Genomic DNA, 19,412 nt, shown 5'->3' with positions numbered 1-19,412 from the left:
TACCCAATTGTTAATATGTAAATTCACTTCTGCGTGAATAATTAATAAATGAAGATATTTAGAATTTATCAGACATATTTTATTAATCAAAAATATAGAGATACTTGTTATTTTAATTACACCAAATATTTATATAGAAATACTTTATTGAATTTCTATAAATGTTAGTAAAACCTTTAATAATTTTCGGGATTGAAAATATGGACAAATAAATAAATTTATCTGTTTAAGGGCCGATTTTTCAATGCCCAGATAAACAGCTAGATAGACTTTATTCTTCAGTTAACAAAATATTCAATTTTTCAATAGACGAATAGGACTTATCTATCGCATAACTACGTTATTTGACGAATAAATCTATCTGCCGCTCCAACGGCCAGATAGCGTGCTATTCGACGAATAGGCGTTTGATTTGTCAACTGACGCGTCAAATTTGGGATATTTTCGTTTGTAATAACATAGAGCATAGAATTATTAACAATTAAGCCTCTTTCTATATAATTACTATCAATTAAAATCATATTGAAATTGATGTTTTTGGTAGTATTGATGACCATGCCATTGAAAATTTGCCAAACGCTGGCTTTATGTCGTTTCCATCGTAAAATATATTTAAATTTAAAGACAAATTTAATCAAAACTCTTTACTCGAATCAAAACAACAATCAACAATCATAGAACACAAGCAAACTTAAAATGTACTCCTGACGTGTGTCATAATGACGATTGTTGACTAATTGCAAGAGTTGACTCTATCCCGCTCTAACCTGACTTATTTCATATGTTTGTTTCGCCACTCCGAGAGCAGAGTTTCGCCACTCCGAGAGCAGAGCTGCCAATATGGAAATATTTGGTCAGATAGTTATTCATCAAATAAATCACGATTGAAAAATAGGCGAGCCGTTATGAGTTAGATAAACAATTGAATAAATCTATTCGAGGGGTAGTTATTAAGTAGACTGTTTATCTCGGGATTGAAAAATCGGCCCTTAATTACACAAGTTAACTAAAAGAATTTTACAATACTTTTTAATGATTATTAAATAATAATAAATAATTTATTAGAAAAAAACATATTTTATGACTCCAATTGAACTTCTTCAAATTTTGATCTCCATGCCAACCACCCTGACATTGCCGTCAATAGCGCCTGAAAAAAAGTTACACATAAAAATTATGCACTCATCAAAATAAAGTTCATGCCTTGGTTCATGCCAATGCAAATTAAGAAAAAAAAACGTTCGAACAAAATTAAAAAAAAAATCCTTACGCGCCAAACGAAACGTCAAAAAGTTCAACGAACCTGTATGCATGTGAAAAGCGCGCCAATGACACCAATGGTAAACGCGTTCTTACTGAGAGAGCCGCCGAGTGCTATTGCACAGCCCGTGACGTATGCGTTACTGAGGTTGCAGGTGAATGGTGATACAGTTCCATAATCTATGTGGCAGCAGCTCACTGGGATACGACTTGAAGCGAAATCATGGCGGCCTGCAGCACCGCAGCATTCGTACTGTAAATGTTACTCATATGTACTTATAAAATTGTAGTATCCGTATTCCGTTTGTAAAGTCTATAGAATGTTTTTGTAGTTCAGTTGTAATTAAGGCTATTTTGCAAATCGCAACATATAAAAGATTATTATAGCAGTTATTAAGAGAAAATTCGAACCGTTTCCCATGAAATTTCCATCTTATAAGTACCTCCTCATTGTCTCCCTTTCAAGTATTAGTTTTAGGGACAAAAAATGGATGCCAAGCTTTTGAAGCTGTATTTTAAAATCATCCAAAATCCCTTCAGATATTTCAGCGGGAAATTAAACATTCAAACATATAAACACCTTATTATCAAAGATATAGTTACCGGCACGTAACTTGACCACATTTTAGCGTAGTGGGGGAAGCTTGCACATACAAAAAATATGTACTAAAACTTGATGCGCAAACTTCCCCCCTACTCTACTTGATGTCCATGAAGTTTGCCAGGCCCGGGCGCTATACCGTCAAAATCTATTACGCGAGAGAATTCACAGTTGTCCTTACTACTTACAGCCATTTGCATATCATCCCATAACTTGGCTACTTCTCGTCTACTCTCATATAGACTCAGACTCTGGGCCATTGGGTTTCTTATCTCGGCCACCGCATCATTGCGAAGGCCAAACGCGACGATCGTTATCGACATTTCAAATATCAATATCACTAACATTAATGCTGCGTACTGAAATAAACATTAAATATATCGCATATTATGTAGGTATCTACTAATAAATGTATTCAAATATATCAACTATTTTTTGGCCTTTTTTTAACATCGATATTTTATAAAAATTAAAAATCTTTGATTTGGATCTGTTATGAGTCAGAGAAAAATAATTTTTTATGTATAAGTACCTAAATTCAATAAAAATTACACCTACACTAGCCCTCATCATATCTTTGACATAAATTTTTAATACTGACTTTATTATTGCATCAAAATAATCATTGATAAAATTATTAAAATATATGCGCCTACATAAATAAATGACGCTAACATTACGACACGTTATTTCTACTACTACCATTTCTAGTTTCTACTATATTCTACTTACTGCAGCCACGGCATAAAAGTGTTCTGTAAATGCTCCATAAAAACCAAGTGCAAATATTAAAATTATGAGAATTCCCGTCGCTATGACAAATGCTGGTAATGAGATGAATCGATTTGTCAATAAATCTTCATACGCCTTGTGAGCCACCAAACACGCAATTCCAATTATGAGGAGTATCAAACCTGTAAACTGGAAAAAAATACACATTTACTCATTAAAAACTAGAATAAATTAAAAATTTACATAACTACAAAATCTACCCGTGTGGATATCGTCGGCCTATCGAATTAACTCCGAATTTCTATTTTATACGACAATTGATTTTTATCGATTTCCGTCCGTTTATATTTGAAATTGTATTCTTTTTTTAAGATTTAAAATATCACAGTAAAATATAAGTAATCTGTAATCTATGAATGGTCATCATATTATCATCACATTTCCAAGAAACACAAAATGAGTATCTCAACTCTCAAGCTTATCACCGTAACCTTACTTAAAAATATTCACATTTACACTCCAATTGTCCATTTATACACCTACCTAAATAAAAAAATAAAAAAAACATCTCACCATAAATAACAAATTCACAGCGGCCAAAGAATTTCTCACTGATTTAAACAATTTTGGGGCCTTTACGCCGCCAATATTTATATTCATAATTCTCATCTCAAACAATATATTATAACGAACTAGATATTGTAACTGAAAAACTGAGATGTTTTATCAATCATAAACCAAGTCAATATCTTTCTTATCTTGACATGTTCATCTAATCTTAACCGATATTTTTAAGACAAAAATGAACTCATATTTAAGTAGTACGAAGATTTTTACTACATTTATCTCAAGCTTTTTAAATAATTTTCTATAACTCAAAAGGAATCAGCAGCTTTATTTAACGTAATAAAATCATAAATATTTTAGAAAAGAAAATGCAGATTTTTATTCGATGCTCAGGCAAAATTAATTGCAGAGAAGGGTATGGACCTTTAATCCGACAGGATTAATTGACTGAGTTTATCCTTTTGGAGTATGTGTCGTGTGGGAGTGGTACCTTCCCGGTGGGAACTGGCCCATTGTGCCGAAGCGTGTTCGACTCTCACATTCTTAGATCGAAATTGAACAACAAAATCTATTTCATAAATAAGTTAATTCATTTATACATTTTCGTCTTTAATTTCTTACGGTTCAAAGCAAAAATACCTACAGTAATCCAAAAGAATCCAAAATTAATAATGCGCATGCAAATCTTCGCTAATTGTCGTATTTCCGAGGACACTCGAATCATTGAATCGTAAGAGCCCTAAACAACGAACTTGCATTTTACACCTTGTTCAAAAGAAATAGAAGTCAATTCACGGTCATACACAATCAAAAAAAAATCGGGCGGTACCTAGGTGACGGTAGCCTGTCAGTCAAAAATGAAAAAACTCAAAAATCCGTCAGTCACAGAACACTATTACTCCTAGCGGAGCCGTCTTTAAATATTGATGGTGACTGCACGTGTTCTCTCTGTGTGGAATTATATAGAACTGCTATAACGTACCCTTCTTGTTTTTGTTTTTAAAGGTGAATTGAATTAATCGATGAAATGATTTACACAGGTGATGGCAGTAGGGAAACTGAAAATGAAGAAGAGTTCCGATGTATCTAAAATGTCAGAAATAAAGATAATCCCTGATTTTGATTGTTTTTTTTTTTTTTTTGTAATTGTCATAATATTGAAGAATGATCAGTACTGTAAATACTTTTTAACTGAGATTTTAATGATAAGATTTACATAATATTATATGGTTTAAATATAAACCTGTGTTTGAAAACCATACTTTATACAATATAAATTTTGTGTTATTTTAACCTTCTTTTCTTCCATCATTACACCAGCTTCAGTAAGACACTTTAAAAGTACTATAAAATTTTCCAAGTAAATCAATCCAACAAAGATAATATATTCGCAATTGCGGGGTTATACTCGCTATTTACTTACAAGGAATTATCGAAACAAAATCGTTACTTACCTACAAATACATATTAATCTCTTTTAGCACAAAACATATAATTTGACTAAATTATGCATGAAGAAAATGCATTTAACCGCTCTATATAGATATCATCTTCGGACGCTCCGAGAATATGACAGTTGCCGAACAGTGACGAAGATTTCTATGCGCATTATTACTTTTGGAATAGGTACTGTACGAAATGTAAGAAGATGCAGAAATTTTAACAATTAACAAAAAAATAGTACAAAGATTTTTGTATACCACAGATCTTAAATTGTATCACTTTTCTAATTTTTTTTCTATAGACTAGTATCTTATCACTTTTTTCCAACATATTTTACTCTGTAGTAAAAATATTAGTAAAATAAAGAATACCTAACAAAATACTAATAAAGTTATGTATTTAAAATGTTATCAAAAACTAAGATCAATGAAATTGTTCAGTCTGGTTATAAATATTATTTTTTTAACTGGTAACTCCCATGCAAAATGCACAACAATCGTGGAGTTTTGAAAACAGAAGCTGTAAACCCAGTTATTAGCTGTTTGTGATCTGAAGTGGACTGTTATTGCTGCACTCAGATTTTTTGACCACATTTTACTTTTGGTAAGTGCTCAAAAATATTTAAAATACAATTCTTCTTATTGATGTTGTTATTAAATAAATAATGTTGTATTATTGATCGTATTCAACGCTTGTTTTCTGCATCATGTCGATCTGCGCGCCTGCCGCCTACCTGTGACCTGTGTCAACAACGCAAATCGATGTTTTCATGTCTTTGTTAATAAGTGATGTGGTGTGGATATAAAATTATCTCTTTTGTTCCAGATTGAATTTAAAATTAGAATTTAGAACAGTGTCAAAATGGCTATCGGAGCAGGGATGTCGTGTGTTAAATACCTACTATTTTCTTTCAATCTGTTATTCGCGGTAAGTAATTCTAGAACGCAATTTTTCCTTGAAGGTAGTTATAGAGAGGGATATGATTACCCTACTTAATTCTTAAACAACTGCATAATTATTATAATATTACAAAACTAAACTCGTTTTTGTTCGGAGAAATTATAAATTTTCGCTTAAAATTGCACAATCGACGGTTTTAATGAGTGATTTGCGGACATTATTGCAATTAATGATTCTTGTGTCAGCTGAGTCACATGATAATAATGCACTTATTTATTGATAAATAAATATGTTTTCTTTATTGTTTGAGTACCTAGATATTGGAAATAAACAACGCAGTTGTAATAAACATAGATTTTTAATGACCATTCATTTTTAGGAAGCCATATGATATTTTCGGTCACAACAAGTTACTTTAGCTTTTTAATTATTCTTATTGCATGTAAACTACCACTTACTCCAAATACCTAGAAGGCCAAGGCAACTTTTTAAAATGAAAACCAGTTTTAAGACTGCAAGTTTTTTTTTAGTAACTAAATTCTTATTGGTCACATGGTTACACAATTTGTATTACTGCATAGGTACTGATAATATGAATATTGTCATAAAACTAAAGAATAGGTAGCTGGTATGCGAAAAGTATTCTAAAAAATAACCAGATAATGACAGCATTGTATGTAAGAAAAGTTCATTGATCAACTTAAAATATAACCCTTCTCTTTTATAGTTGTTTAAAAATGGGAGTTTGTTGACTTGTCCTTTAAAAACTAGTAAAGCCAATCTATAAAAATGTATCAAATAATAATTTGAATTTAATTAAAGCAAGGTTAAAAATTGATCAACAAACAGACTCATTTCTTAAACTTTAAGAGCCATATGAAGAACCAAAGTCCACAGTATGAAAAATTTCAACATGTTATGAAAAATAAATACTTATAACTTAACTACAGGCTCTATTTTATAAGCAGACCAATAATAATAAATGTGTCATACAGCTCATAATCAATATTCCATATAACTAAATCACAAAAATAATTGATATATTAATTAGAAGGCAATCTGATTTTTTAGATTACTTATAATTTTCCTGGTTTAAATGAGATTACACCAAAATAGTGTTGATTTAATACTTTGTGAATAATTTTTATCACTATTTTCATAAAATTTGTATGAGGGATTTTTGTCATCCCAACCAAAGTATATTAAATGAATGAATGAATGAATGACAACAAAGTATATTCATACATGTGTTCTTGTAAAATGTAAAATAGACAAGAAATTGCATGCTAAATTACATAATATATCATTACTTAACTATCTTCCAGCATAGTCATTTATGATAATTAAATAATTTTGAATATAGTTATGAAACTCCTAAAAATCAGAATTATATTATTATTTGCTTACTAGGAGTGTTCCAATCTTAAATTAGTTTAAGACCTGTAAATGAAAGATATGAATAAATTTGAATATGATAATATAATATATTTTTTTAGATCACGGGCCTGATAATCCTCATAGTAGGAGCGAAGTCAGAGATCAACGCCTATCCCTATGTCAACTTGACTGACGAGAGCTTCTACACATCAGCTCCGGTTATTCTGATCATCGTTGGCTTGATCGTCTTCATCGTTGCATTCTTCGGCTGCTGTGGTGCTGTTAAGGAGAACCATTGTATGATAGTTACGGTGAGTTTTTTATTATATTGGTATAATTATATATGTATACTAGCATACCGCCCCGGCATCGCCCATGGTACATGTTTAAGTTTTCTCTCCATAAGAACCATCCAAAGAGAATTAATGAAATCAGTTCAGCCGTTCTCCGTTCTTATGCGCTTAACCATTTTTGCAATTAATTTTTTATAGATAGGTTATATTTTTAAGTTTTATTTTAATTAATGCAGCAAAAATGTCAAAAATATGTCTATAGTTATAGCGAGAAGATCTGTCTTCTCTTTAGTTTGGACTTTTAAAAATTATATACACCCTAAAATTTATGAATCTACAAGTTACAACCACCTGTAGAATAAACAGTGAATAATATTTTTATAAATGTCTAGATAAAATAAATAAGGGATTAACCCATAAAGATAAAAGAGCTTAATATTCCAAAGCAGATCATAATATGCACTATGATAATTTCTAGTCTATGTATTGTAATATGAAATGATATTAGATTCAACAGAACCTTAGTAATATCACAGTTGACAGATATATACTACGTATGTATCTGTATATTGTGGTAATATTGACTTTTTGTCCTATTTTTAAAAGTATACATTTCATACCTTTCTTGATTGAGTTCAAACCTATATGTTCAAGCATTCCTTAATTGAAGTAGATAAACTAACACATGATACAGAATAAGTACATCAAATGAGTAAGAGATGAGACCTAATTACCAATTAAATTTGTCCGCCATTATTTATCTTAAACTAGATTCGTTGTTACTTTATAATTTCCAGCGATCTTCATCATAACCTTAACATACCTACAATAGTTTTGTATTTTTTCATGTCTTAAAAACAACTTTTAGGACGCGCTAATCTCAGGAACTAGGTACGAGTCCGATTTGAAAAAATCTATCGGTGTTAGATAGATTTTTTCAAATCCATTTATCGAGGAAGGCATTATCATTATTATCAATTTATCCATTTATCGGCTATATTATATCATCACGCTAAGACCAACAGGAGACCATGCGGAGCCACGCATGTGAAACCGCGGGGCACTGCTAGTCACTGATATATCTGTTACGAGACTGGTAATTAGATACGAAAGTATAGGTATATTTTTCTCGATGAAATAATGTTATGATTATTTATTATTAATTATAAGTCATCAATATTATCGTTTGCGAAAATAATAACAATATGACATACCAATGACGCTTTATAAATACATGCTCATGCTCGTTTAAATATGAACAAACAAGTAAAAAGTAAAGCATAATAAATAATAATTAAGACTTTCATTCATTCACGTAATATTATGAAAGTTATACATTATTATTTTTATTTAAAGTTAAACGGTACTAAGAAATGATGTGTTTAATTTTTAGTAAATAGTGGTTTGATTTTGATAAAAATCTAAATACTATACATATTAGGTTCAACGTAGGTATTCAATATTCATACGTAACATACCTACATATTACGATTTCGCTCGTGTTGCGCTGCATTAAAAGTATGTCACTCGAATATGTTATTCAAGAGCATTTAGCTAACAATATTATCCAATCCATATTGTATCAAAATACATATTGTATACATAACAATAAATATTTAACATGATTTCGTTAAAATAAGAGAGGCCTTACATATTAGAGGCGGGTCTCGGCAAATGTTTTATTACCTCTTATTTCCAGTCAGTTTACGCCGTGAATTGAACTGACTGGCAAATTCATATTATGATCGCAATAACAAGCCATAGTCGCTAACCATCAGACAACCCAGGTCCTTTACCAACTCTAACAAAAAAATCCTCATGATAGGTTTGAATAACAATATGGTCCTAATGTTGTAATCCCTATTATTCACGGGAAAGTACCGTCAACAACAAAAGATTAACAGCTACGTAGGACAGATGACGCATATACCATTGTTCCTAACGTAATTAGGAACAAGCTGAAAAATTATAATTGACGTGCAGAAATGTACAGCACGCTATTGTTATTTAATCAATTGTGAATTATTACGTTTTCTTCTTTTGTTTGTTATTTATAAACAGTACAATTTAAAGACAATACTGATTGACGTTATGATAATTATTATTATAAAATGTTAATGCAAGTTAGACTGGTCTAGATTTTCCAAAATCAGCATAAAATATTTACGTTTCGCAACATTACATAATAAAAAATATTATATTAATCAATGTTTCATAATATAATTTTGATAAACATGAATAAACAAGCATTTCAAGCTGAATATTTAATATTTATCCAAAACCTGATTTTACGAATATGTTTAACTTACTCAGTACTCACCGGTTTTTATAAAAAATCCCAAAACTTATCACATTATTGCTTTTAACTTCCGCAAATGGTTTTTTCAATAAAATTAAGCATGACACGTTTCTTGTGGGCGTATAATTGGATTGTCCTAGTCTGCGGTCGATAGATCGGTAAACGGGACACTTGGTTACTTGACCACTTTACCGGGGTGTGAAAAATACTTGGTCAACGGGGATGTGGGTAAATTTCTATGAATTATCAATTTAAACTTGTGCAGGACGTAAAGTTGTAGGTTGAGTACTTTAAATATTACTAGCTTACTGCCCGCGGCTTCGTCCGCTTTGTCTAAAATCTAATAAATTATATACAAAAACCTTCCTCTTGAATCACTCTATCTATTAAAAAAACCGCATCAAAATCTGTTGCATAGTCTTAAAGATTTAAGCATACAAAGGGACATAGGGACAGATAAAGCGACTTTTTATACTATGTAGTGATACTAAAATAGGAAACAATCTTAATTCTAAATGATGAATATTATATACTACTATTAATAATAATATAAAGCAGAAGAATTTGTTTGTTACCTTGGAAGTGCTAATCTCAGAAACCACGGGTCAGATTTGTAAAATTATTTCACTGTTAGATAGTCCACTTTACTTCGCTTCTATTGGTCTTAGCGTGATTATGCTTTAGCCTTTCTCTATAAATGAGCTATATAACACTGAAATAAATTTTCAAAACAGCCCCGTGGTTCCGAAGATTTTTGCGTTCAAACAAACATACTCTTTAGCCTTATAATATTAAGTATAGATTGTGTGATATTGCTACAGCTTTCGTCATCTTTGCAAAAATGTAGATAATACCTATGTATATTATACAGGGTGTCCCACTGTTGGTATACTAAACTCAAAGGAGGTTATAGTTTTGCATACGCTGAGTACGTAAAAAATACTTATAAAATTCCAGACGCAGTTTTTTTTCAGATAGATGAATTCTTAAAACTATGTGTACATCCATAACAAGCAGCCCGCCCAACTTTGCTAGCAGCACGTGAGCTATCGTTTAAGATTATGTTTTCATAAACAAAATGCTCACAGTAGCGAAGCGGTGTATGCCGTCTTCGCGAAGCTAGAGAAGAAAACATGGATTTTCAGAAAAAATTTAGCAAAATTTTTTGATGTAATTTTGTTGTTAAAGTATTTTTACGTGATCAGTGTATGTAAAACTACAAGTTTCTTCGCGCTTAGTACACCAATAGTGGGACACCCTGTGTAACGTAGCGACGGTCCATGACAAGAAATACAATTGCAATGGATAAGTGCCTTGTCCTCGATTGTAACAAGGTCGTTCATACATTATGGTTTTGGCGACATTATATTTTTATAATTGACGTATCTTGATGATGTTAACGCCAAAACAATGAGTGGAGTAGTAGAGTGAGTAGATACCAAAATTATACAAAATAAGATGACTCCCATATTTTGTTGAAAAATTACAGAAAATTACAATAGTTTTATAGGTACGGACGCAGTCCACGAAATTATCATAAGTTTATATGATGAGTCACTTAAAAACGTAAAATAGTAATTCGTGGTGCAGTGATTACTGATTAATGTCAATTAACTAATACTTTTGAAAGACAGCTTAATTAACATCTGAGAAATCCATTCATAATGAGTTGCTTTAATGTGTTTTATTTTAGGATTTTCCAAAATAACTATCATAATTGATAAAATAATTAAGTCTCTTCGTCATGTCTTATCCATAGCCAGTGTCGGAATAGAATAAAATTACTTATATCATTATTACATAAGTATGATTTTTCTTTTATTATTTTATTGAAGATGACCAATTTGTCTTTCATTTTATACCCTATATTAAACTAACAACTAATTTATTAGTGCACTCAGCGTGCTGAAATTTAGTATGATTAATTATTAAAGTGAAACTTTTATTACATCGTCTCAAACTTTTTGGTCTGTGTAGCGCATGTCGCGTGACGCACGATACGTACGATAATTATCGTACAAATACGATAATTTTTAGTTAAATGTCTATAGTGTGAAAAAAAGTTTCACTTTTACCGTGGTTTCATAAAACCACACAACATTTTTTTTTTAATTATTTTATTTAATTCGTAATACGATTATCTCTCTACAGTATATGCATAAAATTGTTTACACAGAAGATCAAAAAACTCGCATAAAATCTTCCAAATCTCGTTGAAATGTCATCCTAATTTCTCAACAATTGACTCGGCTACACTGAACTTTGACACGGCTCCTGCGCCTCACTAAACGAATACTTCCTTGTTAATTCGTTCTTAATAGATCTATCTCGATTGTACTCAGTTTATACTTTTTAAGTTAATTTATTCGTATAGCGATTAAATAATTGTCTAATTAAAAACAGGTTTTGAACTCACGAAATTATTGTAGCGTCACCGATCCTTAATAAGTGTACAAAGTTTGAATTACATATCTCTGTTTAAAATTAGTCGAAATCGAGTCTAAAGTAGTCATTTAAATTCAAACTCACAAACATACATGTGAAGTTAATATAAGCATAAGTATTAAAAACTTGAAGAATGCAGTTTATTGATTAATTTTGTACTGCTGATAAATATAATTACGAAACTTTTATAGGCCGCTCGAAGCAGACACTCAGTCAATATTTTCATAAATTTTTACTTTTTGTTTACTGCCATAAAGTAGGTAATCTATAAACCTAGATACGCCCTAGAAAGTTCAATAAACCCACGGCAATAAAAATATATTGTTTGAATTGTAATCAGTAAGAATATTTTTCTATTCATTTATGGCACTTATAATCAAACTAGATTTCCGCCCGCGGCTTCGCCCGCGTTTGCAAAGGAAAACCCGCATAGTTCCCGTTCCCGTGGGATTTCCGGGATAAAAACTATCCTATGTGTTAATCCAAGTTACCCTCTATATGTGTGCTAAATTTCATTGTAATCGGTTCAGTAGTTTTTACGTGAAAGAGTAACAAACATCCATACATCCATAGTACATTAGATCTTGCTCAAATTCATTTCATTTTTTTTCAATACATAAACTTACATTATTTATGTACATATTACACTCCATGTTTTAATACATATAATATATATTACCATTAAACAAATGTATATTTCAGGAGGTAAATCCCTTAGATTTTATTTAAAATATTTCCTACAAGTGTTCCTAAATGAATCACTTATTGCACAAGTCATATGAATGAATCAACAAAAGTGGTTGTGTAAATCCCCGCTACGTATTTCTATTATTAAACACTATCCTCTGGTATTTCAAGCGTAGCAAAAAATCCTCTTCACTTATTATTAAATTAGTCTACTGTACTAATAACAAGTTTAAGGCCCAGTTAACACTCATAATAGAGATTAGAGATGTATTTCTCATACTCAGAGAAATAACTGAAGGTCCAGTAGTTTTTGGTTTACTCACATACAATAATACAAAACTTCTCCTGTACATATTAGCCTTATCTATACATATAATAAATCTGTAGAAGGGTCAATTCTGGACATTGAAAATATTGAAAAAATAAATAGCAGGGGGTGTTACTGGATCGATACCAAGCCCAAATATGTGATTTAAAAAAATTTTGTCTGTCTGTTTGTTCAGGCATCACGTGAAAACTAACGGTTCGATTTCGATGAAACTTGGTATAATTATACCTTATTATCCTGGGCATAAAATAGGATACTTTTTATCCCGGAAAAATACGTAGAAAAAAAAAATCTTAATTTTTCTTAATTTTTCCGCGCGGACGGAGTCGCGGGCGGAAGCTAGTAAGTATAATATTACGAGTATAGATTTTTATCAGTAATATACTTTTTTCAGTTCTCCGTGTTCCTGCTAATGATCTTCATAGCTGAACTGGCGGTTGGCATTGCTGGATACGTGAAGCATCAGGATCTAGAAACTTCCATCGTGCGGTCTCTCAACGAGTCTTTGAAGCACTATTCTACAGATACCGATATACAGAAGAACTATGACATCATTCAAACTGACGTATGTATACATTTTAGTTGCTTTTTAGTATGTAAAACAATATTTAGTAAGTAATTTGATGGTTAGACGGGTCACGGGAGCATTTATCTTAAACATAGCAGTAACTAAATAAGGAATAACTGTAAAATACTCAAATACTTCATAGGGATAAGTTACTTGTTCCATAAACTAAATTAATCTAGATTCGAAAAGGGTTAAGTCTTGGTTAAACATATTTATATAAAACTAGCTTTCCACCCGCGGCATCGCCCGCGCAGTCAAAGAAAAACCCTTACATACTTACTGTTCCCGTGGGATTTCCGGGATAGGACCTTTCCTATGTCCCGGGGTAAAAAGAATCCTATGTCCTTTCTCGGGTATCAAAATATCTCTATACCAAATTTCATGAAAATTGGTTCAGTAGTTAAGGCGTGATTGAGTAACAGACAGACAGAGTTACTTTCGCATTTATAATATTAACTAGCGGTCCGCCCCGGCTTCGCCCGTGGTACATGTTTACGTTTTCTCTACATAAGAACCATCCTCGTACTTCAAGGAATATAAAAAAAAAGAATTATCGAAATGGGTTCAGCCGTTCTCGAGTTATGCGCTTACCAACACATTTTGTGATTCATTTTTATACAGGTGTCTCAAAAGAAAGTTTATATTTTGTGGATGAATAAAAAAAAAGTACATAAGTAAGCCTTTCGTCTTCGAAAAAGTAAGGGCCAATAATTCCTCGCTAATTTCTGTTCTTGATAATTTCTTGTGGGGGTATCTTAAATCTAAAGTGTATGCCAACAAACCAACTTCTCTAGAGCATTTAAAAGAAAATATCCAGCACGAAATGGCAGCCATCACTGTGTCTACCTGCCGAGCTGTCATAAATACTGTAATTTTACTGTTCGATTAAATGAGTGCCGTGAACGCAATGGACTGCATTTGGACGATATTATTTTTAAGAAATAAATTTCCATATTATGCACTTCAATAATTAATAAACATTTTTTCAATACACCGCTTACTTTTTTTTTATTCATCCACAAAATATAAACTTTCTTTTGAGACACCCTGTATATAAGAAAGAATATATGGATTTATATAAACTTCGTACTTAGCTTCGGAAAATAGAAATTTGTATGATTGCTCAATAGACATTATATTTCGTTAATACTCCACTGCTAAGTTTAGACAATATAACCAAATAAAAAAAACTGCTCTACACTGCATTTCTATGCAATTTCACGACGATATACAACTATCAGTGCGATAACAGACGTGAATTGTTAACACAATATACCATGATAATTATGTGGACCTTGCTTGTTTTCTGTTTGAACTGTAATGTTTTTAAGATATATTGCTATTTTATTTTTTGTCTCATTATCGTGTTTTCCGTTTTGAAGTTACAGAAATACATACATAAATATGATGATCAGCGTTATTTTATCAATAAATAAATAAATAAATTTATATTTGCTTAGCTCTAGACAAAAAAAAACCTTATAATTACATGTTAATGGGGCACGAATAACTAATGATGATATTATATGATTTTCAAAATAATATTTAGATAACAATAACTCTTAGCGCTTAATATTGTTGTTCTCTTTTTATGTCATCTCATTAAAATACAGCCAATTGAGTATTTGAATAAATTTTTTTTTTGTGCTAAATGGAAAGATAACAAAACTTTTTTTTTAATTTTTTTTTTTTGCAATAATTCAAAAGTTATTTCAAAATAAAAATTAGTCTTTGAGTGCTTTGAATCCAATACCGAAACACAGCGACAACTCCCGAAGCGTCACCCGGACGCGTGTGACGTCATAATGTTAGTTTTCACACATTGCAGTTGATAGAAAAACGTATACAACTAAAACATTTTGACGTCACATCTATGGTGACCAGTCATGGCGCGTTTGTAGTCACGTGATTTTAATTTAAATTTCATCAATTTTTAATTGCTTATAATTAATTGAAAAAAAAATTTTTTGAGTTTTTTGCATTAAATGTCAATATTATTAATAATAAGGTTTTAAAATAAATAAAAAAATAATTTTTTTTTTTTTCAAATACTCAATTTGGTCAAAATTATTTGTGTAAATATACACTGATAATACCTTTATTTATTTGAATAATAGCTTTTCGCCCGCTTTGTTTAAAACCAAATAAATTATATACATACTAAAACCTTCCTCTTATAGTACGGGAGCTAGCAACGTTTAAAAAAAAGTCATTTTAGTATAGTTGGGTTTTTGATATATACTGTTTCTCTTGCTATTTCGGTTAGAGTCCGGGCTGTCTGGCTGGCCGCAGTGGTTGCGTTTATTAGTGCGCATCTTATCTGCACAGGAAAATATCCTTAATTTAAAGTCATTTTTTAACGCGTAATTTTTAATCTTTTGCCTTTAGATAGATCCATCAGACATAATTTTTTTATTGCAAGACGTTTTTTTCGTTGTAAAATAGGTGCCATACGCAATTTTTATTTCAAAATAACTAAAATGTCATCGAAATAAGTGAAATTACATCAACATGAGTCCGCTTAAAAGGTAAGTAATAACTTTATTATTTATATTATATTATCCTTTTTTAATACTTATATTGAATAATTAGTAAACTAATATTTTTATTAGATGGTTTCATATTTATTACACTTTTGGGTATAAATATGAATTTGATGATATTTGTATTTTCTAGTGTTTGATTTTACGCGAGTATTATACATTTTGAAATTAAAGACTTGGGAAAATAATACAATGAATAAATCGCGTTTAAAATCCGTTAAAAAGTCTTTAATTTCTTGATGAAATTTGGTTTTTATCAAGTTTACATTAACGTCCTATTTGAGGTTCGTTGGGAAAAAGGAGGCGATATGGTAGATTGTTGCAAAAAAACTGTAAATAGTTAAATGATATTCATTTAACTTAATTATATAGTATAAGTAACACAGGGATTACTTATCCTTCACTGGGACTCATGTTGATGGAATTTCACTTATTTCGATGATATTTTAATTATTTTGAAATAAAAATTGCGTCTGGCACCTATTTAACAACGAAAAAAACGTCTTGCAATAAAAAATGTATGTCTAATGGATCTATCTAAAGGCAAAACATTAAAAATTACGCGTTAAAAAATGACTTTAAATTAAGGATTTTTTCCTGTGCAGATAAGATGCGCACTATTAAACGCAACCACTGCGGCCAGCCAGACAGCCCGGACTGTAACCGAAATAGCAAGAGGAACAGCATATCAAAGAACCAACTATACTAAAATGCTCACTTGTCAACGTTGCTACCTCCTAGAATATTAAATCACTCTATCTTTTCAAAATCGCATCTAATTCCACTGCGAAGTTTTAAATATTTAAGTATACATAGGGACAGAGAAAGCTACTTTTTTAAACTTTGTTTTATACTATGTATAATACATGAATCCACTGTTAATTTAGCAAATATCCTTATCTAAAACGCTTATATGAGAACACTCCACACTACAAATAACACTTTTTACTCGTAACACGTACACATAAAGAAAATCCTCATATAAATAAATATATACTTTACAGCTCCAATGTTGCGGTATCTACGGCCCCGGGGACTGGGCGAACAACAGCCTGCCGATCCCGAGTAGCTGCTGTGCGGCTCGAGAGATCGCAGACAACAAGCCAGCTGAATGCACACCAGCATCTCCTGACTTCCATAACGCGGGATGCTTGGATAACATACTGATACACTTGAAGGAAGTCGCTTTGGTACTGGGAAGTGTTGGCATGGGAATCGCCTTCGTACAAGTAAGTTGGAGGGGAAATAGGGAAGTTTGGAAGGGAAAAAGTTTTCTGCATAACAGAAAATTCGAGATTTCAAGGATTTTGTAACTACTGCATGGCATTTTGCTGGTCCTGGGTGTTTTGCCCGCGTTTTGTGTAAGTTGGGCAACCTTAAAGAAAGGGTATCTTATGGTAAGTCGGCGGAGTGCACACCAGCATCTCTTGACTTCCATACTGCGGGATGCTTGGATAACATACGCAATTGAAGGATGTGTCTTTGGTACTAGAAGGAGTTGGTTTGGGCATCGCTTTTGTACAAGTAAGTTGGAGGGGAAGGGAAAAAGTTTTCAGGAATACAGAAATTAGCAGATTTAAAAGAGTTCTTGCAGCTGTTGATATTATCACGTTTATGTAAGTTATTATTTAGATCTAAGAAAGTGTAATACAATAAGTACTCCTTAAAAAGTGGCGCTAGATTTGTCTTCATAACAAATCCTCGAGGGGTCAATACAATCGAAAGAATAATTTCGAATCATGTAGTTTGTAGATGTAGTATAGAAAGTAAAAACATTCTCCGTGCTCAATTATGTTTTATTAAATTACAATGTGATTTTTGTAATAACTAGCGGTCCTCCCTGGCTTCGCCTGTGGTACATATTTACGTTTTATCTACTTATGAACCATCCTCGTACTTCTTGAAGTCTTCTTAACCGATTTCGATAATTCTTATTATATTCCTTGGAATATAATAAAAAAAGAATTATCGAAATCGGTTCAGCCGTTCACACGTGATGCCGTGACAACGCGAAACCGGTTTCATTTTTGGTATATTACTAGGTTTCCGCCCGCGGCTTCGCCCGCGCAGTCAAGAAAAACCCGCATAGTTCCCGTCCCGTGGGATTTCCGGGATTTCGTCATTTTCCCGGGATAAAAAGTAGCCTATGTCCTTTCTCGGGTATCAAAATATCTCCATACCAAATTTCATGAAAATTGGTTCAGTAGTTTAGGCGTGATTGCATAACAGACAGACAGACAGTGTTACTTTCGCACTTATAATATTAGTATGGATATAGACTAAATTATTGTTAATTTTTATATTCCAGTTGCTCGGTGTCATCTTCGCATGCAGCCTCGCTCGCTCGATCCGCAGCCAGTACGAGACTGTTTAAACCAACTAGCGTTACGTTTGATCACAATTATACGTGCGTCTATTCATTGTGATAAGGAAAACTCCCATTCTGCATAGAGATAATTGTTATTTTGTTTAATTTTTATATATTTTTTGTAATATAATTCAAGTGAATCTTTTTTCCATAAAAGATCTCAAACTCGAATGTTCTTTTTTTATGATTTATTAATGTACAAGGAGCAGGGTAACAACCGTGTGACGTTTTGGCGTGAAATGCACAATGCACTGATTGGATCTATTTTCAGCTTAGTGTGCTCAGTGTTAAGACTGATTTTCGAATAGAAATGGTGACGATTGCCAAATCTTTCTATCTGTCCCCCTATTTTTTAAGTTTACGCCGTGGACTATAGTACAAAACTTCAAAACACATTTTTTTATATATTAGTATCTAGTACTTTCCGATTCTCAGACATTCCACGGTGTAAATATATAATTAATGGATGTTATATAATCTTTGTCGAACTTAGAGATATATTTAATATTACATTTCGTATTTGATGTAGATAAGGTTGCTATTTTCTCCATAATTTTTCATTACTACAATACATATGACTGTTCAAATTCATTAAAATTAAAACTTAGTACTGACAGTTTAAAAAAGACAAAATGGCAGCCTTTTTTAGATGTGGTGCACTTTTTAGAAATTGTTTTGTGTAGATGCAATGTGCGGTAGATGTACCAGTTGAGATTAACTTGCATCATATGAAACAATGTATTGGTGTTTAAATCTTTTCTGTACCTATATTTATAATAAACTTCATACGATATATTATTGTGGTTTTATTTTAATAATAATTTATGAACCCATTGCCCATTGGAAATCTCGTGTTCTTTTAAAATATGGATAAATTTATTATTGAATTAATTTTAAACTTTTGTTTTGTAAAATTAAAATATTTTGGAGTTAAAACAACAGAAACAAAGAGTAAACAGTTTAAACTACAGGTTAAAACAAGAATAACAAATTTAATAAAT

At 31.6% G+C, this 19,412-nt stretch overlaps 2 protein-coding genes across 2 annotated transcripts; one reads left to right on the top strand and one right to left on the bottom strand.

Annotated features, from left to right (window-relative positions):
• Positions 1-1,002: 1,002 nt before the first annotated feature.
• Positions 1,003-3,294, bottom strand: LOC123691287 (tetraspanin-1-like). Its single transcript, XM_045635604.1, has 5 exons — positions 3,167-3,294; positions 2,594-2,782; positions 2,050-2,220; positions 1,304-1,513; positions 1,003-1,150 (listed from the first exon to the last, which is right to left on the bottom strand). The coding sequence occupies exons 1-5, from the start codon at positions 3,260-3,262 to the stop codon at positions 1,079-1,081; spliced, it is 738 nt and encodes a 245-aa protein (XP_045491560.1). The 5' UTR covers positions 3,263-3,294; the 3' UTR covers positions 1,003-1,078.
• A 1,779-nt stretch (positions 3,295-5,073) lies between these two features.
• LOC123691276 (CD63 antigen-like) lies at positions 5,074-19,206 on the top strand. The gene is made up of 6 exons (XM_045635588.1): positions 5,074-5,206; positions 5,429-5,530; positions 7,000-7,191; positions 13,327-13,497; positions 17,048-17,272; positions 18,352-19,206. Exons 2-6 carry the CDS (start codon positions 5,465-5,467, stop codon positions 18,415-18,417), a joined length of 720 nt encoding a protein of 239 aa, XP_045491544.1. The 5' UTR covers positions 5,074-5,206; positions 5,429-5,464; the 3' UTR covers positions 18,418-19,206.
• The last annotated feature ends 206 nt before the right edge of the window (positions 19,207-19,412 follow it).

Source organism: Colias croceus, chromosome 4 (assembly GCF_905220415.1).
Source record: "Colias croceus chromosome 4, ilColCroc2.1".
In the NCBI taxonomy this organism is placed as follows: domain Eukaryota; kingdom Metazoa; phylum Arthropoda; class Insecta; order Lepidoptera; family Pieridae; genus Colias; species Colias croceus.
Note: the sequence above shows the minus strand (reverse complement) of the source record. Positions and strands in the feature narration are given on the sequence as shown.

Coding starts and splice junctions, on each gene's coding strand:
- LOC123691287 (XM_045635604.1), bottom strand. CDS start 3,262: ATGAGAATTATGAATATAAATATTGGCGGCGTAAAGGCCCCAAAATTG. Junction 2,783..3,166: donor CTGTGAATTTGTTATTTATG/GTGAGATGTTTT, acceptor ATTTTTTTCCAG/TTTACAGGTTTGATACTCCT. Junction 1,151..1,303: donor CGCTTTTCACATGCATACAG/GTTCGTTGAACT, acceptor ACTTTTTTTCAG/GCGCTATTGACGGCAATGTC.
- LOC123691276 (XM_045635588.1), top strand. CDS start 5,465: ATGGCTATCGGAGCAGGGATGTCGTGTGTTAAATACCTACTATTTTCT. Junction 5,531..6,999: donor CTTTCAATCTGTTATTCGCG/GTAAGTAATTCT, acceptor ATATTTTTTTAG/ATCACGGGCCTGATAATCCT. Junction 17,273..18,351: donor TGGGAATCGCCTTCGTACAA/GTAAGTTGGAGG, acceptor TTTATATTCCAG/TTGCTCGGTGTCATCTTCGC.